The 23,661-nt window shown below is 35.8% G+C and overlaps 1 protein-coding gene across 1 annotated transcript in view; it reads left to right on the forward strand.

Moving 5' to 3' along the window:
• Window positions 1–23,661, forward strand: part of RBM25 (RNA binding motif protein 25) — a 52,678-nt gene that overhangs the window by 15,376 nt on the left and 13,641 nt on the right. Inside the window, exons 5-12 of the mRNA XM_069596956.1 lie at window positions 1,572–1,629; window positions 6,200–6,360; window positions 13,595–13,780; window positions 15,120–15,173; window positions 15,426–15,509; window positions 18,977–19,263; window positions 21,145–21,367; window positions 21,479–21,568. Coding sequence (XP_069453057.1) covers window positions 1,572–1,629; window positions 6,200–6,360; window positions 13,595–13,780; window positions 15,120–15,173; window positions 15,426–15,509; window positions 18,977–19,263; window positions 21,145–21,367; window positions 21,479–21,568 — 1,143 coding nt within the window. The remainder of the gene's footprint in view (window positions 1–1,571; window positions 1,630–6,199; window positions 6,361–13,594; window positions 13,781–15,119; window positions 15,174–15,425; window positions 15,510–18,976; window positions 19,264–21,144; window positions 21,368–21,478; window positions 21,569–23,661) is intronic.

Below are 23,661 nucleotides of genomic sequence, written 5' to 3' on the forward strand. Positions count from 1 at the left end.
TTTAAATTCTGTGGAGTGTTCATTGAGGTGGGTGGGTTTCTCTAGAAAACTTTGAGTTTTATGCCCAGTAAGTTTATGATTGACTGCCTGTATGAGGTTGCAGGTACAAGACTGACTTCAAGCATTTCTTATGCCTTTACTTTCTTCCCTTCTTACTCTTGTAATCTCATTTGTATTTTCATATCTGGTGCTCCACATCCCAAGCTTGTTTTGTTCACTTTCTTCAGATTGTTGCTGTTCAGGCTCTCTTCTCTAGTAGTGGGGAAAGGGTAATTGCTTGAAGCCTCTGAGACTTTGATTATTTCATATTTGTATTGTCAGACAGTAACTTATTTTTATTCAGCTTAACATTTCAGCCCAATTCTCCACAATACCTTTCACCCCCGGTTTGGATCCACTAGGTTTTGTATTGATAGAATCAGCCTAATTTTTTCTTTCTTATCAGTATCTGCTTCTGTACACACTTGGAGTCAGCTTTCTTTGCTTTCCTGAATGAGCTATTATCCATCCATTTGCCTTTTGTCTTTGCAAAATTTTGTTGAATTCTGGTGCTATTCTCTCACACTATGTTTGACCTTATGATATTTTGTTTTTTATATGTATTTTGGCTGCACTGTGAGGTGTGTGGAATCCTACTTAGTTCCTTGACCAGGAATTGAACCTATACTCACTATAGTGGAAACTTAGTCTTAACTTCTAGAGTAGACTACCAGGGAAGTCCCAATTCGTTGACTATCATTTTAGTAGTTTCTCTGAACGAAGATGTGAAAAATCCATGCATTTCTCAGCTTTGACAGACAATCTTTAGTTATTACTTTCCACAAAACTTTTTTTAAACCTTCTAATTTTTCTTTAATAATTAGAAATAAACTGTGCGTGTAAACAAAATGTAATAAATATCCCACCCTTCAGATAACCTGCCCCATTAACATTTTACAGTATTTCTGATCATTTTATGGAAATTTTTTTCTTTGCATAATTAAAAATCTTACTGTTGGGGCTTTCAGTGGTTAAGACTGAATGGTCCAGTGGTTAGAGATTCCATGTTTCTAATGCAGGGGATGCAGGTTCCATCCTGGTCGAGGAAGTGAAGAACCCACGTGCCTTGGGTGTGGCCAAAAAGAAAAAGCTTAGTGTGTATCTGCAATTTCATGTCTCATGATATATTTGCATCCCATATCAAGCATTTCCCTATGTCTTTAAAAATCCTTTATAATATATACGTGTGTTTTAAAACAGTCTTTATGGACTTATAGTATTTACTTGAATTTATTATAGTTCTAACTATTACAATATTTGGGCATTTTGGGTTTATTTACATGTATTTGTAAGATAAATAAAACAAATGTCTAATTTATTAAAAATGAGTTTTATTAAAATGAGTAAGAATTTATATTTTCCTTTAAAATGACCTGTGTATTTTATTCATATAATAAGCTTGTGGGAATTGCAGAATTTACTTGCAGAGAAGAATTTTTTAGCTTTTATTTTTTCCTAAGCAGGAATATAATTATGTTCTTATTTGCATTATAACTTTAAGTGGTAAGGACCTATTTTGTTTTCTTTTAAAGAAATGTGGCTTGGTTTTGAGCTGGAAGAGAGTACAAGGTGCATCTGGAAAGCTTCAAGGTAGGTAATTTTTTCCTTATTTATTGAGATCCTGTCAATCTGGGAGTATAAGTTAGGTTTGCATTTGCTCTCATTGTCGCTAACCCTGGGAGAGGTCTGCTAGTCTTCAGTCCCAGTGGAATAAGGACTAAAGGCAATTGGGAAAATGTTGGCTGAGAGGTGAGATTAGAAAGCGAAAAAGGCTAGCAGGAGGTAGGAGAGGGGAAAAATTAGACTAACTGGTTTCTTATTACTTTAAAAAGTTCTTGTTTCAGAGCAGGAGTGTATGATCTCTATGAAACAAATAAAAAAAAAGAAGAAACAGTTAGGACTTAGGAAGGAAGTGTAGAAGAGATGATGAAATGACCTGTTAGTCTTAAAAGCAAACTGTTCTTTTCATACTAGTTGGCAGAAACACCTGTTTGATATACATTCTTTAAACTATTATTATGGAAAAATTCCTACATATATAAAATTGGCAGAATAGTGTGAACTCATGTATTTGTTGTCTAGCGTTTTAACATTTATTAGGTCATGCCATTTGAGCTTAACCTGTACCCTGTCCATTTTCTTTTTGTATTATTTTTGTACAGTCCTGAGCACCAGATCATTTTGTATATAAATATTTTTATGTCTCTAAAAGATAAGTTTTTTAAAAATTAATTTATATTGATTAGAGGCTAATTACTTTACAGTATTGTAGTGGTTTTTGCCATACATTGACATGAATCAGCCATGGGTGTACATGTGTTCCCCATCCTGAATCCCCCTCCCACCTAAGATAAGTTCTTTTTAAAAAACATACCTAAAATGCAATTATAAGACCAAAGGAAAAAACATTTCTTCTAATTATTCTCAGTATTCAGATATCCAACATTCAGTCAATATCCAGTCCACGATCAGATGTCCAGCTGACTCAAATGTCAGTTTCTTAAATAGTCCTTTTGACTCAGGATTCATGTAAAATCCCTGCATAGCGATTGGTTGACATATTTTTGAGACTCTTAATATTTTTAGTTCTTCTGTTTTTCTTCTTCCTCTTGAGATTTGTTGGAGAAACTGGGTCATTTGCCCAGTAGTGTTTTCTCAGTTTGGATTTGCTGATTGCAGCTTTAGTAGAATTATGTGCCTTACATCTCTGTCCACTGCATTGTAATGTAAACTGTTTGGTATTTGTAGCTTGTCAGTTCAGTTCAGTGGCTCAGTCGTGTCCGACTCTTTGCGACCCCATGAATCGCAGCACGCCAGGCCTCCCTGTCCATCACCAACTCCCAGAGTTCACTCAGACTCATGTCCACCGAGTCTGTGATGCCATCCAGCCATCTCATCCTCTGTCGTCCCCTTCTCCTCCTGCCCCCAATCCCTCCCAGCATCAGAGTCTTTTCCAATGACTCAACTCTTTGCATGAGGTGGCCAAAGTACTGGAGTTTCAGCTTTAGCATCATTCCTTCCAAAGAACACCCGGGGCTGATCTCCTTCAGAATGGACTGTTTGGATCTCCTTGCAGTCCAAGGGACTCTCAAGAGTCTTCTCCAACTCCACAGTTCAAAAGCATCAATTCTTTGGCTCTCAGCTTTCTTCACAGTCCAACTCTCACATCCATACATGACCACAGGAAAAACCATAGCCTTGACTAGACAGACCTTTGTTGGCAAAGTAATGTCTCTGCTTTTGAATATGCTATCTAGGTTGGTCATAACTTTTCTTCCAAGGAGTAAGCGTCTTTTAATTTCATGGCTGCAGTCACCATCTGCAGTGATTTTGGAGCCCCCCAAAATAAAGTCTGACACTGTTTCCACTGTTTCCCCATCTATTTCCCATGAAGTAGTGGGACCAGATGCCATGATCTTCATTTTCTGAATGTTGAGTTTTAAGCCAACTTTTTCACTCTCCTCCTCCACTTTCATCAAGAGACTTTTTAGTTCCTCTTCACTTTCTGCCATAAGGGTGGTGTCATATGCATATCTGAGGTGATTGATATTTCTCCCGGCAATCTTGATTCCAGCTTGTGCTTCTTCCAGGCCAGCATTTCTCATGATGTACTCCGCATAGAAGTGAAATAAGCAGGGTGACAATATACAGCCTTGACGTACTCCTTTTCTTATTTGGAACCAGTTTGTTGTTCCATGTCCGGTTCTAACTGTTGCTTGCTGACCTGCATACAGATTTCTCAAGAGGCAGGTCAGGTGGTCTGGTATTCCCATCTCTTTCAGAATTTTCCAGTTTCTTGTGATCCACAGAGTCAAAGGCTTTGGCATAGTCAATAAGGCAGAAATAGATGTTTTTCTGGAACTCTCTTGCTTTCTCTGTGATCCAACAGATGTTGGCATTTTAATCTCTGGTTCCTCTGTCTTTTCTAAATCCAGCTTGTACATCTGGAAGTTCATGGTTCACTTATTGCTGAAGCCTGGCTTGGAGAATTTTGAGCATTACTTTACTAGCGTGTGAGACGAGTGCAATTGTGCGGTAGTTTGAGCATTCTTTGGCATTGCCTTTCTTTGGGATTGGAATGAAAACTGACATTTTCCAGTCCTGTGGCCACTGCTGAGTTTTCCAAATTTGCTGGCATATTGAGTGCAGCACTTTCACAGCATCATCTTTTAGGATTTGAAATAGCTCAACTGGAATTCCATCACCTCCACTAGCTTTGTTCGTAGTGATGCTTTCTAAGGCCCACTTGACTTCACATTCCAGGGTGTCTGGCTCTAGGTGAGTGATCATACCATCATGATTATTTTGGTCGTGAAGATCTTTTTTTACAGTTCTTCTGTGTATTGTTGCCACCTCTTCTTAATATCTTCTGCTTCTGTTAGGTCCATACCATTTCTGTCCTTTATTGAGCCCATCTTTGCATGAAATGTTCCCTTGGTATCTCTAATTTTCTTGAAGAAATCTCTAGTCTTTCCCATTCTGTTGTTTTCCTCTTTGTTTCTTTGCATTGATCGCTGAAGAAGGCTTTCTTATCTCTTCTTGCTATTCTTTGGAACTCTGCATTCAGATGCTTATATCTTAAATTTGAGTTTGTCTGTGTTATTTTTGTTGATGCTTTTATATGTAAGAATTCTAATTAAGAGTTTCTTCCATTAGGAATCATATTCAGTTATAATTTTTTTTAATGGTAGCAGCTATTGTCAGTGAGTAGTTGATTCATTCACTGGGGGGTTGCCAAATGTAACAGACTGTTTGGAAGAATTGTTATTCCTTCATTGAAGAACAAATCATCATTTGTTAGTACAGTACATCCATAAGGATAAACTTTCTTTTCCATGTACTATATGGCTACTTAGAGGTCTAATTTCTGTAAGAAAAATGGGATAAATGCTTTGGTTCTTTAATTTCTCAAAAGAATGATCTTATGTTCTTAGCATCCTCTAGCAGTGACTTTTTTAAGACCTATTTTGAACTTCTAGATTGACGCGTATTTGATTTGTTGTTGTTAAATTTAAGATAGATTAATTGTCATTATCCCTAGGGAAGCTTAAGTTGTCTCAGGTTGCCTCTGGAAATTGGATCTTCAGTGATTTTTTGACCCAAACCTAAATGCCTTTGATAGCTTCCTTGTTATCTGGGAATAAGATATTCAAAGTTCAGCTGGTAGTTTTTCTGCCCAAGACTTGGGATCAGCCATTTCTCAAGAAGCTCTGGTTCTTTTTAGTGGGAAATTGTTTTCAAGAAGATTATCTGGAAATTGATGCACTCACTGTAACCATTGTTTGGTCTTTACTTTGCCAATGAACAGTAATTCAAATTCAAGTCTAAAAGATTTTTATCTAATCTTTTTTGTCGTATGTCTGTTTCTTCCACACTTGGAATCCTGAGCTTCAACACTGGGGCGGACAGACTATTCAGTAATTATTTTTTGTTACTGTTACCCTCTCACATTTCACATTCAATAATTTCAGACCAGTAGCACCAATACTGTCATCAATAATATGCTTGTTGACAGGTCTTTTTTTCTTTAGGATATATCCCATTTAAGTATATGGTCAAATTTTCTGTTTTAAAATCACTCAATGTGTAGTTGTATCACTAAGTGTAAACATATTTGGATTCATTTGTTAAATTCTATTTTCAATATTTGCTCTTTTAAATTTAATTTTGTTTTATTATCTGTTTATTAAAAATCATGAAAATAATGAGACTAGCTATTAAAATGGAACAGAAAAATTAGACTAGTAAATAGAATAAAAGATCAGTACTTTTGTAGTTTAACATCTCTGAACTGAAAAGTGCTGTATTTAGGTTCAAGCAGCCTTCTTGCCTCTCTCTAGCTGTGAGGAAATTGAGGATGGAATGAATCCATGAAATAATTAAAAGAATTAATCATGAAATATGCTGTTTTGCTGAGTATTTTTTTTTAGCAGTTTTAATAAGTAGCATTTTGCCTGATGAGAATTTTTCTTCCTTTCCCTTTTTTTTTTCTCTTTAAAAGAGAAATCTGTGTCAAAGGCAATTGAAGGAAAAGAAGGAGTGATGAAATAATCTTTGCATTATAATGCTTTGGTCTCTAATGATTTCAGTTCTCCATAAATATTTTTTATCTTTCATAATTGTTTTGATATCTTATTAAATTCTTTGTATCCTTTGCTAGCCTTTGGATTCTGTGAGTATAAAGAACCGGAATCTACGCTCCGTGCACTGAGGTTATTGCATGACCTGCAGATTGGAGAGAAGAAGCTACTTGTTAAAGTTGACGCAAAGACAAAGGCACAGCTAGATGAATGGAAAGCAAAGAAGAAAGCTTCTAATGGGGTATGTTTTCTATATTGTCTTCTGAAGGCCAGCTGTGCTTTTTCAGTGTAAATGCTTCTCATTATGAATGAATCTAATACAGGGCTTCACAAGATCATCAAGAGTGTGTTTTATATATAGTTATTTTAAGTCTTTTATCTACCCATAGTGGGTAGATGACTGTTGGTTTGCTTGTTCCAGGTTGGGATGAAGGTAGTAAGGGAGGCTGGACAAGGTTAACTTGCCAGAAACACTGGTACAGACTATTCCAAACAGAGCTAATTCATTAAGACAGCTTTGTAAATAAGTACAGAATATATTTCAACCTACAAAACTTTTATTAGTTGCCCTTTAGAAGTATACAGGTTCTGAAATGAATTAAAATAAGTCTCATTACTTGTATCAGGTGGTGGCTGTCTTAAATGAAGCTAATGTAAAGGAAATTTTTGTATGTTGTGTTGTAATATATACATTACTACTCTCTCTCAACAAAGCAAAAAATAGCTAAAGCCTTAGCGTATATTTCCTTGTCTTCCCTTCCTAGTTCCTTTTGACATATCAAGCTGAATGAATCCAGAGTAGATTCATTATTACCTCTCTATCTCTATAAAAACAAAACAGCCTTTTTGGTCTGTTGAGGCTTTTAACTGTTATTCAAAATGGAAGTAGCTTTCTTAATTCCGTCACTCCCTCCTTTACAAAAACGTTGTATTCATAAAAGCAGAACAACCTCTAAAGAAGACGTTAAATACAACCCATAATTCTATCATCATTAGTAACCACCGTAGACATTTTTGTTGCATATTCTTCCAGGCATTTTTCTCTAAGGTATAAGACATTGAGTGTAATTATGTCAACCCCTTGCTCATACATCTTTAATGGTTTTGAATTTCTCAAAGTATGAAGCCTATATTCTTATCATGGCATCCTAACCTTGCTCCCATCTACCTTTCTGGCTTTCTCCATCAATTCCCTTCCATGTGTCAGTCGTATATTCCTACAGACTCCTTTGTGGTTTGATGTCCTTGTTGCCCATCCGAGCTCCCTGTTGAAATTCTATCCACATTTAGTTTAAATGTTGCTTGATTCATGTAACTGTCATGAGTCCTACCCTTGTTTCCTCTCAGGCAGAATTAAATCCTTTATTTTTATATAAAGCAGGATTTTACTGGTATGTCAGTCTGCTTTGTAGTGTATTTTGTTTGTATCACTCTCATACCTTCTTATCCCCTGTTTTCCTTCTCATATCCTACATTCACTGATTATAAGGTAGGGCAATAAGTTCACAGACTATTTTTTCATCTTGTACCTCCACAGAACCTGGGTCAGAGTCTTTCTAGCCTGTGATGAGGATGGAGTGAACATTTATTGTAACAGTTGCATTTATGTTGCTCACCTGATCATCTTTACTGTCTTTACCTAGCTGTATAAGGAATTAATACAGTTTACACTCCAGAGAAATTGTATTTTATTTCATATCAGCACTATTGTCTGTCGTACCCCTAAAACCTTAAGAAAGCCCGCGGTCTTAGATTTTCCTTGCTGGGATTCATGTTTAAAATAAAGCATGGATGCAATGCTTTCAGAGTTTTTTATGTAATTCACCTGGACTCATTATTGTACTCTGCTTGGTCATTTGTGAGGTGGTTTAAATTGTGGCATTTGCAAATGGTGTGCTCTGATCATAAAGTAAATCACTTCACTGTTTTTTTATATAAATGAGGAAATGTATAATTGCGTGACTTCATTTTGTAATCACTGTTAGTAAGAGGAATCACAATTGATACCTGTTTATATTTTTCCTCAAGAATGGAGTTGAAGCTACTTCTAAGAAAAATGGAGCAGTTATTTCAGATAAAATGAAATTAAAAAAATTAGCAGACCTGACTTCTGGGTGCATTTGGCATGGTTTCCAGAGGTATTGAAGTCGTAAGACAAACATGGCATAGTTTTGCAGAGTTATCAGTTTTACTCAACAATACTAGTAGAATGAAGACGAATAATTCTATCAGATAAAAATTTTTTTTCAAACAAGTAAATACATTGTCATGATTTTTCAGGGTAAATGTGAAGATGTATTTGTTCTTTATCTTTTATTGTTGATTTGTTAGAGAAATTTAGAAAATAGTGATTTGAAGTAGAGGATATGAGAATGAGACACTGAGAAACATGTGTGGTACCTCATCCATTTTCCTGATTCCCAGGCAGAAGAAAGAACATGATTAGTTGTATAGTTCTCTGATGTAAAAAAGAACCACGAGCCAAAGCAATCTTGAGAAAGAAGAATGGAACGGGAGGAATCAACTTGCCTGACTTCAGCTTCTACTACAAAGCCACAGTCATCAAGACAGTATGGTACTGGCACAAAGACAGACATATAGATCAATGGAACAAAATAGAAAGCCCAGAGATAAATCCACACACATATGGACACCTTATCTTTGACAAAGGAGGCAAGAATATACAATGGAGTAAAGACAATCTCTTTAACAAGTGGTGCTGGGAAAACTGGTCAACCACTTGTAAAAGAATGAAACTAGATCACTTTCTAACACCGCACACAAAAATAAACTCAAAATGGATTAAAGATCTAAATGTAAGATCAGAAACTATAAAACTCCTAGAGGAGAACATAGGCAAAACACTCTCAGACATAAATCACAGCAGGATCCTCTATGATCCACCTCCCAGAATTCTGGAAATAAAAGCAAAAATAAACAAATGGGATCTAATTAAAATTAAAAGCTTCTGCACAACAAAGGAAAATACAAGCAAGGTGAAAAGACAGCCTTCTGAATGGGAGAAAATAATAGCAAATGAAGCAACTGACAAACAACTAATCTCAAAAATATACAAGCAACTTATGCAGCTCAACTCCAGAAAAATAAACGACCCAATCAAAAAATGGGCCAAAGAACTAAATAGACATTTCTCCAAAGAAGACCTACGGATGGCTAACAAACACAGGAAAAGATGCTCAACATCACTCATTATTAGAGAAATGCAAATCAAAACCACAATGAGGTACCACTTCACACCAGTCAGAATGGCTGCGATCCAAAAATCTGCAAGCAATAAATGCTGGAGAGGGTGTGGAGAAAAGGGAACCCTCCTACACTGTTGGTGGGAATGCAAACTAGTACAGCCACTATGGAGAACAGTGTGGAGATTCCTCAAAAAATTGCAAATAGAACTACCTTATGACCCAGCAATCCCCCTGCTGGGCATACACACCGAGGAAACCAGAATTGAAAGAGACACATGTACCCCAATGTTCATCGCAGCACTGTTTATAATAGCCAGGACATGGAAACAACCTAGATGTCCATCAGCAGATGAATGGATAAGAAAGCTGTGGTACATATACACAATGGAGTATTACTCAGCCGTTAAAAAGAATTCATTTGAATCAGTTCTGATGAGATGGATGAAACTGGAGCCGATTATAGAGAGTGAAGTAAGCCAGAAAGAAAAACACCAATACAGTATATATACTAACACATATATATGGAATTTAGGAAGATGGTAATGACGACCCTGTATGCAAGACAGGAAAAAAGACACAGATGTGTATAATGGACTTTTGGACTCAGAGGGAGAGGGAGAGGGTGGGATGATTTGGGAGAATGGGAATTCTAACATGTATACTATCATGTAAGAATTGAATCGCCAGTCCATGTCTCACGTAGGGTGCAGCATGCTTGGGGCTGGTGCATGGGGATGACCCAGAGAGATGTTGTGGGGAGGCAGGTGGGAGGGGGGGGTCATGGTTGGGAACGCATGTAAGAATTAAAGATTTTAAAATTAAAAAAAAAAAAAAGAACCACAAATTTGTCTAGAAAGTTGTTTTTCCTGATCCAGAATTTTAACAGGAATTATGTGCCTTGATTAGTAGTGCTATTAAAAGCTTTTATTTAGATTTTGCAGAATCTGTAGAAAGAACTTTTTTACCTCTAGTAAAATTACTTCATTTGAGGTGGCAACACTGATCTTAGTCCTTGTCCTGTTGTTTTACCTCTTGTTCAGTAGTAGCGGTTTAGGACTAGAGATATCTGCTTAGTCATCAGAAGTAGTGCTTGTTTACCACACATTCAAAATTGACTTCAAGTATTGAAAATACAAATAGCCTTTGGAAAGAGCTGCCTACTTTATGTTTTTTAATTGAGGACATCAGATACTGCAGATAGGAACACCTCACGTTTTTCTCTGGAAATTAGTGTGAGTGTGGTGGAACCTACATTTTTTCAAAAGAAAGAGCTCTACATTTGCTTAGTTCCCAAAGTTCTTGTTTTGGACTCTAGAGGTCAGTGCCAAAGAGTGAGCCAAGTGGAGTTTTTACCTAACTCTCCAACTAGTAGCTTTACTATAAAAGCTTTTAATTGCTCTGGAAAGAGCCAAATAGTTGGGACATGTAGACATCTCAGATATTCAGTCTATTTCTTTGATCTTTTTGTTCATTACTGTACTGCTGAACCGTTCACTTTTTGTTGCTCAGTATGCTTTCTGTTTCTGAAGTGGAAGAAAAAATGAAGTCAGGAAGTTGTCTGTGGTTCGGGACCCAGAAGTAGAGTTTAAGTTGAAACTGAAATTAACTTTTCCTCCCAAGACATACATTGTCATTTTTGTTTTACTTACATTAACAATTGCTTAAGAGATGGGGCTCATAAGCTTTTCTTCTAAAAAATGTACATTTTCTCTATAGATCAAGGGGTGGTAGTCATTTGTAATGTAGTGTGAACTAGTTCATTCCAAATGCTTTACTTATGTTTAGCTATATTAATATTTAAGTCTTAGCTTAGGATGCGTGGTGGTAGGGAATTTAGGGGCTATGAATATTTTTAGATGAATGAGGCTTTGGATTTGTAACTCCACCTCTATCCTTTTGTTTAAAAGAGCATGGAAATGTAGAGGGTTCATGGAAAGAAATTGAGAATGTAGGTAAAATGCTAAAGACAGATTGGACTTTGTCTCATGAGGTTTATTTTCATAATAAAGGATTTAGATCCCAACAGCTGAGGGTTGATAAAAATAGTTGTATGTTTCTTCAGGACCTGAGGTTTCAGTGACAGGTTACTGGTGGTTTAATTCTTTTCCTTTTAAAACTTTTGAAGAAGCAGAGTATTGCTGAAGGGATTTTAATGAAAGCTGCATAAAGACCTTATTGTTATATATCATTGATTTAGAATAAGAGAGGACCGTATCACCAAATTTTAGTTTACAATTTAGTTTACAATTTTCTTTATTATGAAAATAATTTGGTAAATAAACAATTCAATTACTCTCCTTGGTTAAAGCATTGTATCTTTATCCAAGATGTCAAGTAGCTAGTTGGCTATAAGAAAATTAGATGAAGAAGCAGGTTTGAGGAAGTAAGGAACTCAAGAATGGTCAGTTACCACATTTAAGGACTTACATGAACATTATCTGTATTATAACCTATATCTGTGTCTGTTGTCCTTCTTCCTTTTCTTACATTGTTAAATACTTAAGGGAAAGTTATTTCTTTAATTTTGAATTTTTAACCATCTAACTTAGTATCTTGCATATAGTAAACTCAATAATTTGAGCAAATTAAGAAATAAATGCATGCTGAAGAAGTATCCATTGGGGATAGCTTTCAGAATGCTGGTGGTTATGAAATCACGGCTCAGTTACGTGAAGGAGCCACAAGGCATGACACTCATCTTGAAGAGAGTTTAGAGCATTGTGAGCCAGCATTTGTCCAGCATTTGTCCAGCATTGTGAGCCAGCATTTGTCCAGAAAAGCAGAATTCTTGTTTGTATCTGAAAATTTGCACAATATATGTTTAGCAAGTATGTATGTAGTTTTAAGTTACAAAAGTTTTTTGTATACATAAATCTTTATTTTCTTTGTCATACTTTTTTGTTGCTTCTTTGTCATACTTTTCCTCCTTTCCAAGTTTTAAGAAGAGAAGAGGGTAATGAAATTGTCTGGAGTTTGAGGTCATTCTCTAAATTTTGTCATTTGAACTTGGATTAATTACTTAACTAGGAGCTTTAAAATAAAACAGAAATAAGAACAGTAGGATAATGGAAACCAGTCATTTTTTTCCCACATGGACACAGGTAACCATTTAGACTTCATTTAAAAAATAGTAAGTCTTGGGAAAGAATTCCCTGGTGGTCCAGTGGTTAAAACAGTGCCCTTTCACTGCTGAGGGGCCCTGGGTTTAGTCTGTGATTTAGGAAACTTAAGATTCCCACAAGCCTTGTGACCCAGCCGCTTCACCCCAGTCCCATAGTCTGGCACTTATTTGTGAGAAGTAGTACAATATGAATTTGTTTTTATTTTTCATTATGTTACATTCACAAGTCATGGGGAGAAAGATGCTCATATTTAGAGTTGATTCCTTTTTAGTTATGTAAGTTTTTAAAATGGTATTCCCACATTGCAGAAAGCAGAGGGGGAAAAGAGAAGCCATCATTTCAGCTCCTGGTCTTCCTAATGTTTATGTTTTGTTATATATAGCCTTTATTGTATATAGTTTTATTTGTTTAACCTACATATGTTTTTGGTTATTTTATATATTTTTTACTTTATTATATTTTTATATATTTTATTTTATAAATATATTTTATATATTTATTATATTGTATACTATAAATATATTATTATATTTACTTTTGTTTTGTTTGGCTGTACCCCAAAGCATATGGGTTCTTAGTTCCCTGACCAGGAATTGAACACGCATCCCCTGCAATGGGAGCATTGACTCTTAACCACGGGACTGCCAGGGAAGTCCCTGTTTTTGTTTATTTAAAATGGTGGCTATCATAGGTACATAAAATTGTATTTTGCTTTTTCAGCGTAATTAAGTTTTCAACACTAGAATGAGTTACTCAGTAAATATCATTAACTTGTGCAAGTATTGAGAAAGAGGATCTGAAAAATTGTGAAAGCTTTTCAGATATGTAGTATGCTAACCCTGTGATTCAGTCTTTCTGTTGCTAGTTAGGGATCAGAATGTTAGATATCAAGGGACCAAAGAAAAGAAAATGATAGAGTACAGTATATCTAAGGAAAAAAATGTAAAACAAATACAGTTTAGTTTTGTGAAGTTGGGAGAAAAGCTAAGTCTGCATTTACTAGGACTGCAGAGATGTTTTGGAGAAAACATGTTTGTTTGTTTTGTGTACTAACTTGTTTTGAATGATTCTGATTTTCTTGTTTGATTGCCCCGCCCACCCCCCCAACCTTTCCAATCTCCTGAATCTGCTTTGTTGTTTTTTTAAGAATGCCAGGCCAGAAACTGTCACTAATGATGACGAAGAAGCCTTAGATGAAGAAACAAAAAGAAGAGATCAGATGATCAAAGGGGCCATTGAAGTTTTAATACGGGAATACTCCAGTGAGCTCAATGCCCCCTCACAAGAATCTGACTCTCACCCCAGGAAGAAGAAGAAGGAAAAGAAGGAGGACGTATGTGTTACTGATTTATGCCAGCAGAATCATTTCTATAATTTACATTTGTGCTTTCATTACATTCCAACTTATGAGGGGAAGATAGAATGACTGGCATTTATAACAATATACTGTTAAGGCTAATTTGACCATGTTTTATCTTCCTTTTTTTAAAAACCAAAAACAGTACTGTTTTTACATTTTTGAAATGCAGTGACATGGAAGCTTGTGTTTGTGGATTCATTAAGTAAGGGGGGGAAAGGACAAACTTGAGTGATGGATAGAAATTAATATTAAGGAGTGAAGTTTTTTTTTTTCCCCCTTTTGCCACAGAAGAGCTGGCCTTGTTTTGCCTTACTCCCTAATTACTTTTATCTGCTCCAACCGGGATACCAGATCTTGTTCACTGAGGATTTTGACCCATTTTCAAATTTCTAAGCCACTTTTCCTTATAAACCATGTTTCCTTTCACTCCATCAGCAGTAATGCTGTTGGCCTTATAAATGGAGTACTACGAAAGACCAACACAGATGAAAACTCCTCTCCAGTATTGTATTATCACCCACTTTGGTCAGTCTAAGCTAATTGAACAGTAAGGAGTGCAGGTTGAAAGAAAATGTTTGAAATTCTTGCTTACTTTCATTTGGATATACTTAATAGAAATTATGGGGAGAGTCCTTTAAACATATTGGAGGTATATTATATGAATGGATTGTATATGCCCTGGAAAAGTAGTACTGTAAACATTGTGAATTGATATCCAGGCATTTTCACAGTTCATACTGTTCTGGATTTCATTGCCTTATTAAGCCATCATCAACTTTCTTTCTGATACATCAGATGCATTTTTATTATTTGGCTGCTTCTTGTTTCTGAGGCCATAAAAAGCTGTCTAGTGAAGTGCCAATCATTGGAAATGAAATTGGTAAGAGTCCATCAGGTATAGGGTAATAGAGACCTGTAGAGTTTGTTCTTCCTCTTTCCCCTTTAATGGCAAAGGAAAAAGTACCTAGACACCTTCATTTGAAATGGTTTGAGGTGAGAGAGTCAAAAATTCTGCTCTGTGGCAAGAATTATTGGGTAAGCTTTGTTGTTTTGATTGTTTCCTCTCTCTTGGAAAGGATGAATAAAGTCTCACATTGCTAGTGTGAGATCCTCCTTATTCCTCTGGTTGGGGGTGTTGGAAGGAGTGGAAGTGGTAGGTGATAGATTGAGTGAAATCTCTTTTGTTATCAAGTAATTTAAAATGAAGAAAGTGTTACAGAAATCTGACATTGCTTATAGTGTAAACATATAGAAAATTGTTTTTCAGAGTCACATGAACTGTTTGTTTTAATCTTTGTGGATTTTTCCGCAGATCTTCCGCAGATTTCCCGTGGCCCCACTGATCCCTTATCCACTCATCACTAAGGTTCGTTTACATCTGTAAAGTAATAAGCCTCCAACTAAAATGAATAAATTGAAAATCAATGTTTACTGCTACTTGCCAGATGTGTGATTCTTGTCTTCTTTACTATTTAACTTAGATTTGTTACTATATAAGGTCTTTTTAATTTACTCCTGTGTTTTATAAAGCCTGTACAGAATATCTAGCCTTTAATTTCTATTTGTATCAATATAGATTGATCTTTATGCATTCCTACCTGTCCCCCTTGTTTTTTAGGAGGATATAAATGCTATAGAAATGGAAGAAGACAAGAGAGACCTGATATCTCGAGAGATCAGCAAATTCAGAGACACACACAAGGTAGTATTCTTGTTTTTTCACTTGATACCAATCTAGACTTTTTACAGAATCCAAAGCAAACAGACAAAGAAAAAAAATCAACCTTACAGTAGAATATGATTTTAAATGCTTTTTTGTCTAGGTTTAATTTATACTTAGATAGAAACAAAGAAACAGAAGACCAGTGCCGTATTAGAGTATTCCTTGGCATATTGTATGTAGATTTCTCAGTTACTGACTACTCTGCAGTCATCTCACTTTAATATGAATAAAAGCTAGTTTTATTTTTAGATTTCAACATAAACATCAAGGACAGATTTAAACAATTCAAGGGGGCAGCAGAATAACATACACTGTAGTGTATTTCTGGGGGCAGTTATTTAACTTAATCTTAGGAAAACCTTTTCTTTAGAGCTGAGATTAAAATTTAAGATTATATTTGTGTAGATTTAAGTTGAGAGGGGGAGATTTTAAACAGTAGGTCAGTGGTTACCAGACTTACCAAATTTTAGATGCATGGAAGAACTGTAAATTCCCATAAAGCTAATCTATTCATTGACCCCCACCATTATGATAGAGATCATATGGTGACTAATGCAAGATGAAACTCTCAGCTTGGAAAGTAACAAGGAGTAGGATGTAAGTATGAGCTTCTGTTTTTTATTATATTTATGGATGCCCCCTCAGAAAAATATGCAAAGGGGTAACTGGCTTGGAAATGGATATTTATGCATAGTAAATCCCACTCACGAATTTTGCCTATTGAAAGCTTCTCTCAATGACAGTGCATCTGTGAATGTTCGCTGGTATTGAAGGTGGTGCTTACGGACAGTGAAATGCAAACACTGCATGAAATGTATTTTGATGCTGGAGATAATAAGATGTTACTGGTTCTTACTCCTAAGATTGAGTGACCTTTAACTCAGTGAGATGTTAAGTGTTCATTTTTTATTTTATTTAATCTTATGTTTTTCTTATAGCTTTCAGAATCCCTTATTGACAGTTAATGTCATAGAATCAATGCTGCTGAACACATTATCCTGATGCTGAGCCTTAGCTCTCATAACACAGGACTTTTTCAGGAATTAAGTATGTCTAAAAGCACAAATGTAGATTTCCCAATTTAGAGTTAAAAAGTTAGTCTGTGGGAAGTCATTTTAGAGGTACATTAGGTTCAGTACTCAAATTCGGGGTCTGTGTAAGCTTGAAAGCGGTATACAGTGTGTGTGTGTGGTTTGCCCCCCTTTTGTTGTTATTTGTTAAATCCTGTCATGTCACTGGTAAAGTATGAAGAAATAATGTTTCAAAAAATCGATTGCAAAGATATTTGCTTCAGAGTTTGAGAAGCTGTCAGGCCTTTGACTGCCTTACACGTATTTCACTGTGGGGAGAGAATGTTTTGAATTTCCAAAATGTGCTTTAAAAATAAAATCAAAGTGAAAAAGAAAAGCCGTTCTTTTTATTGGGTGGTATGGTTAAAAGGGATATTTGAAACTCCAGTAACAAAAATTGAGCTCAGTGAACCTTTGCATGTTTTGGTATGAGTTTATTAAATAACCACAGACTGTCAGGGTATCAGCGTGGCAGGGGGCGTCCATTTACAGCACGGACGAGTCTGAAGAGAGAATAAGGTAAGATTTATGTTTGTTTTTTTTTCTGTCCTTTCCTCTTCATTATTTCACTACTTTCTTAAATCTTTTTAGATTCACTTCATTTTTTCTTTCTCCAGTCTTTGTGTTAAAAAAATATATATATGTGTGTATGTGTATCTACTTACTGCATATATATTATAAAATCTTTTAGAATTGTGTTTAGTATGGACCAGATTCACTCACTTTTTCATTTACTTAGAAGAAAACTTTTGAAATGAGTTCTGAAACAAATTATTATTTAATTAAATGGAACTATATATTTCAGAAGTAAGGTATAGTTATTAAGCAAAAGTAGAACAAATTGAGGGAATCTACCAAAAAAATTATTACTGGAAGAGCTAAAATAGTCTGTAAGTATTATCTCAGAAATAAACAAATTTCTTTTAAGTGTATGATACTGAGGTAAGTTTCATATAGTATAGCCTCATTTTATGATACATTTAAAAAATTTCATCAGATAACTGTTTCAGAAATTAGAATTTGCCCATTTAAATAGCTTACAGTTTCTGTCCTCTTTCTGCCATTTCTTTTCTCTTCTCTTTGTAATTTCAATGTATTCAGTATTGGCTTTGCCTCCATTCCATTTTGATAAAGACTGGCACCACAGCTGAATATATTGATTTCTCATGCATTAGCTTTTCTTTCATAATCCTCTGTCAGTTCTCTGATCCATGAGCGAGAGAAAGAGTATAACAGGTAAGATTGCTTTTTTAAAGTTGTTTTAAATGCTTTACATGACTGAGAAAAGAAAAAAATGCACATTTTATTGTTGTAATTTAAATTTCATTTCTATGACACTAAACATGAAAACAGAGGAAGAATGTGTTTTGTTTTTGTTTTGTTTTCCCTGTTTGGGTTTTTTTTTTCCCCTGAGTTTGTGTAGAAACTGTGTGGTACACTGGTAATCTTGTCAGGGTACAAACTTGGTCTGACTCTGTTATTTGGTTTATTTGTGAACCATGTACTTGCTCTTCCTCCCAGAAGCATAGCTTATAGGCAAGGTTAATCCAGTGTTGGCGATCCATGTCCTAGCACAGCATCTGTAAGTTAATATGCAATCATTCCTTCCAAGGATGGATTTATCACTGTTGATATATTTCATTGTCTTATAGGCATAATGGGTATAAATATATTGCTTTAAAATTAAGCCAGAAATTAATCTTATTAAATTAAAATACTATGATTATGTACCTTTCTGCTTGAAGTGAGTGGTTTTCACTTTTTGTATTTGGTGGGCTGTCCATCTTGTAATGGTGGGAGTAAATGTTTCCATATGTGATAGGGCAGATAATGGCTGAATTCACATTGTCTTTTGGAGGGTGGGCAAATCAGAGGGCAGAAGACTAGTTGCATTCCAATGACCTTACTCTCTTCCCCCACCTTCCCCTTTGAAACACTCAACTAATAATCCTTAGGTAATGTCTGGGGTTATACTTAGCAATAGTTATCCCACTGATTTAAAGAAATTCATAATGGGAAGAATTACATGTTAGCTAAGTGATTGTATTTCTAGAAATTATTTCAAACCATCGCATTCCTCACAGTCATTTTAGTTATTACATAAGTCATTGAGTGGTCAGCCACACTTGACACAATCTCCCAGCATCCAAGATTGGAGATTCCTGGTCTATGTAGAGTATGTGGTTTTGCACGAAATCTGTCTAGGCTTGTGATTGCTTCAGTTTAATTTGTCAAATAAAACCTCTAGTATTTAATGTTGAAGTACCAGTGGTTTGGTTTTGTTATTGTTGTTCCCAGTATTGGGCATTGCGCCGGGAAGAGTCTGAATATTGGAGCTAGAGAGCTAACTCTAAAAGTACTTTTGTTGGTTTCTAGAAACTGGAAGAAGAGAAAGGCAAAAAGGAAAAAGAAAGACAGGAAATTGAGAAAGAACGGAGAGAAAGAGAGAGGGAGCGTGAAAGGGAACGAGAAAGGCGAGAACGGGAACGAGAAAGGGAAAGAGAACGTGAACGAGAAAAGGAGAAGGAACGGGAGCGGGAACGAGAACGGGATAGGGATCGTGACCGGACGAAAGAGAGAGATCGAGACCGGGATCGAGAGCGAGATCGGGACCGCGATCGAGAACGGAGCTCAGATCGGAACAAGGATCGGAGTCGATCAAGGTAAGGCTGTATGAAGTTACTGTGTGCCTGATAGCTTTAATAGAATCACAGGCTAGTACATTGGGGCCATTTACATTGATGTGATGAGAGAATTTCATGGGCCACAGAGCATGCCTGGCTTGCTGCCTCACACACGTGTGAAATATTGGTTAAACTAACAGTTTTCAGCTTTGGGTTAGTTTCTCTGTGAAGCCTGTTTTTACTCAGATCTAGCATACACCAGTCGTTCTCCCAGTGTTTGGATAGGCGTGATTCCCTTGGTCAATGGGCGCTGTTTTTAGACACTAACTGAGGTCTCCTGCGGAAAATCAGCTCTAGTTGCGCTGCTTTTAGTTCCTGGTGTTTATTTGGTCCCATAAACCACTGGTTGGTCACACCTTACCTCCCAGACAAGTTAGTCTTTTCTTGATGGTTCCTAGTGATTTCACTTTTGTTTTATTTAAAATTTTCTCATCATTATATAGATTTCCTATGGGCTATCATCTCCAATTCTTCAGGAATGAGGGAGAGCAAAAATGAACAAAGAGAAGGGAGTGAGCAGAAGCAAGCAGCAGAAAAAAGGAAGAGAGGAAAGTTCACTGTTTTCCCAAGCTAGTTTTCATATATACATTACTTTGTTGAGATATTCCACTTAATTGTAGCTGAAACGAGGTCCACCAGTTACTGAAATTCAGTGCTTTTTAATCTGTAGTGGGCATTAAATTCCTTCCTCCCCTGGAATAACCATCATTCTCTTGAATAAACACTGTTAAGATTTGACATGTATAAAATCATGGTTTTATACATGTATAAAATCATGGTTTTATACATGTATAAAATCATGGTTTTATACATGTATAAAATCATGGTTTTATACATGTATAAAATGGTTTATACTTTTATAAAGTATACATGTATAAAATCATGGTTTTATACATGTATAAAATGGTTTATACTTTTACTAAGGTATATTGTTTCATATATACATGTATTTGTATTTGATTAGAATCCATGGCATCACAAATCTGCCGTTTTGTTTTATCCCTCTGAATTAAATGCATGAGAACTTCTTACTGCTGAAAGATGTATCATTAACCCTTGAACAATGCTGGGGTTAGGAGTATCAACTCTGTGCAGTCAGAAATCTGAGTATAACGTATAGATGGCCATCTGTATACAGTTTTTGTGTCTATGGTTCTCTGTCCATGGACTTGACCCACCTCAGATTGTGTAGTGCTGTAGTACCTATGGCTGAGAAAACACCACTTGTAAATATGTATGTGCATGCTCAGCTGCTCAGTCGTGTGTGATTTTTGGTGACTCCATGGACTGTAGCCCACCAGGCTGCTTTGTCCTCGGGATTATCCCAGCAGAAATACTTGCTGACCCAAGGATAGAACCCGAGTCTTCTTTGACTCTGGCATTGGTAGGTGGATTCTCAGACACTAAGCCACCTGGGAAGGCCCCATATATAAGTGGACCTGTACAACTCAAACCAGTGTTATTCAAGAGTTAGCTGTAGTTCTGGTTTATGCATGCAGCATGCCAGAGTGCTGTTTGCTTCACACCGTTGCCATTGTCTGTATTGGCTTGATCACTGCTGGAATTGGCTATCTTGTATCATGTTCATCGGCCCTTAGTATTTTTCTTATTCTGGATTTTTTTGTTTGTTTTCTGAGATGCTGATAAGCGTTAAAATCGAGTTTAGAATGCAGTGCAGAATTTGGGGCTAGAATTATATTCTGTGTCTTTCTGGCTTGTATGAGGAGTTTACAATTCTGCAGAAACCAAATGCTAAATTCTGGCTTGTGAGTTTGTGTCTTATTTCATATTGTCCTCCTTTCTCTTGGTTTCTAAAAGAAAACAGAGGATACTGACAGATTTTTACAATCTTTTATGTAGAGAAAAGAGCAGAGATCGTGAAAGGGAACGGGAGAGGGAAAGAGAAAGAGAGAGAGAACGGGAACGAGAACGGGAACGTGAACGAGAGAGAGAGCGAGAAAGGGAACGGGAGCGTGAGCGAGAGAAGGACAAAAAGCGAGATCGAGAAGAAGATGAAGAAGATGCATATGAACGAAGAAAACTTGAAAGAAAGCTCCGCGAGAAAGAGGCTGCCTATCAAGAGGTAAATTGAGGGAATGCTTTTATTGATAAAAGTTGGTACTTAGTAGGTTAGTCAAAAATTTCAGAACCTTTTGTATACATTTTAAAAACTTTTGACAATTTCTCTTGTTAGCGCCTTAAGAATTGGGAAATCAGAGAACGAAAGAAAACCCGAGAATATGAAAAAGAGGCTGAAAGAGAAGAAGAAAGAAGAAGAGAAATGGTAATTTTCTTGTTTAAAAATAAGTGGTTTTTCAGATAAAAATCAGATCAAATCATTTAAGTAGAAGTGACTTTATAATTAAAAAGTATCATCTCTCATCAAAAAACCTGAGCTCCAATATAAATAATATTTCAAGTGAAGTTGAGACAGTTTCAGTACAGCAAGATGTTTCTTCCTCCTATTCTTTTTTAAAATATTTATTTTTAATTGATTGATTGCTTTACAATATTGGTTTGACTTCTGTCATACATCAGCATGAATTAACCATTGGTGTACATATTTCCCCTTCCTCTTGAGTCTCCCTCTTGCCTCCTTTTCTTCCTGTTTTTCACATTTTGGCCTCCTATAAACTAAATTATCATTTGGCATATTGTCAAAGTAAACCTGTATAGAATAATGTATAAAATGAGGATTTATAGAACTTTCTTTGATTAAACATCTGCAGCATTTTTTAATTTGAAGAGGGTTTTAGAGGCTTTGATACTCTATCGGTGTAGTATATTTGGGTGAAGGAAACAGTCTTACGAGAAGATCTGTTTTTAGAAATCAAAATTACTGACTTCAGTATATAGCACTTATGAGTTATTGTTTTTCCTTATGTTACTATAATATCCTTCCTTTTAACTACACTATAATAATGAATTATAATAATAATGAATAATGCAATTATTTTTTGCATTTACACTTTGATAAGCTAATAGTGAAGCAATTGGCATAGGTTAATGAAGTAAAATGATGAAAAGATAATATATTTTATCATAGTATTTGCTTCTATAGTATGTTCCATATGTTCTGTCTTTGCCAGAGATTCATGAAAGTTTCTTTATCTCCAGTTTGGAGTCTATTCTCCCAAAAACATCATTAAAGTTAGGAACCTTCTTCAAATAGCTTTTGAACATGAGACATAGATGGAATTTTTGTAAGTAACCAAAGGGGTGCATACAGCAATTAGATAGTATGGGTTTTCTGGATGGCAGATCTTTTAAAGTCCTAGAATTATTTAAAGTGATTTTGATTTCCCTGGATTGTAGCTCCCATTCTATAATTTGTTCTTAACCCTTAGGTTAGAAATAGAGAATAATATAGTAAAAGACAAAATACTTTTAAGAAGTGATTCCATTTCCTATAAGCAAATCTGAAACCTGTCTTTCTAGAGAAAGGTTTCCTATTAGTAATTTTTTGGGGGGAAGCTTAAAAAACCTCCAGTTAGAAAATAGTTACTTGTCAGTTGAAAAATGTTCAAGGAATTTGAAAAACGTTCAAGGAACAGAAGTATGTAGTATAAAAAGTGAAAGTTTGTATTCCTCATGAGAGGTCACTTAAGTTAATATTTTAGTACATACCTATGGATCTTCCTGTGTTTCATCTAGATATTTGTAAATATGGTCATCACTACCTGGCAGTCTACTTGGATTCATTTGGCAGATTTTGTGTTAGGTCCTGGGTGTATAGGAATAACTAATACTTTTTACTCTTTAAACAATTGGATAGTATTGTCAGAGAGATGAAGTAGTTACTGCACTGTGTGCGTGACTGTTTTGGGGTATGATAAAAGTGTGTTTACAATATTTTGGGAGGGGAGTACAGAGAAAGTGATTAATTTTGTCTGTGAGAAGGAGTTGGTCATGAATAGATGGTTAGATTGGGGAAGTTTTTGTGTGTGTGTGTGTGTGTGTCTGTGTGTGTTGAGGGGGTAGTCTTTAGAGTGATAACATTTGTAGACAGGAATCTACATCTGCTTTTCATATAGATACAATAGTTGTTGGGCTTCCCTGGTGGCGCTAGTGGTAAAGAACCCACCTGCCAATGCAGAAGATGTAAGAGACGAGGGCTCCATCCTGGGTGGGGAAGATTCCCTGGAGGAAGGCTTGGCAACCCACTTGCCTGGAGAATCCCCATAGACAGGAGTTGGCAGGCTACAGTCCATAGAGTCAGACATGACTGAAGCGACTTAGCACGCACACATAAAAGTTGTTAATACAGTAGAGATGTAGATTATAAATACTAACTTTAAAATATTTTTATATCTATATAATGATTAAATAATATTTCTGTGAAATATAATAGTAGTTGTATTTAAAATTCAAAAATAA

Source organism: Ovis canadensis, chromosome 7 (assembly GCF_042477335.2).
Source record: "Ovis canadensis isolate MfBH-ARS-UI-01 breed Bighorn chromosome 7, ARS-UI_OviCan_v2, whole genome shotgun sequence".
NCBI classification, from domain to species: Eukaryota; Metazoa; Chordata; class Mammalia; order Artiodactyla; family Bovidae; genus Ovis; species Ovis canadensis.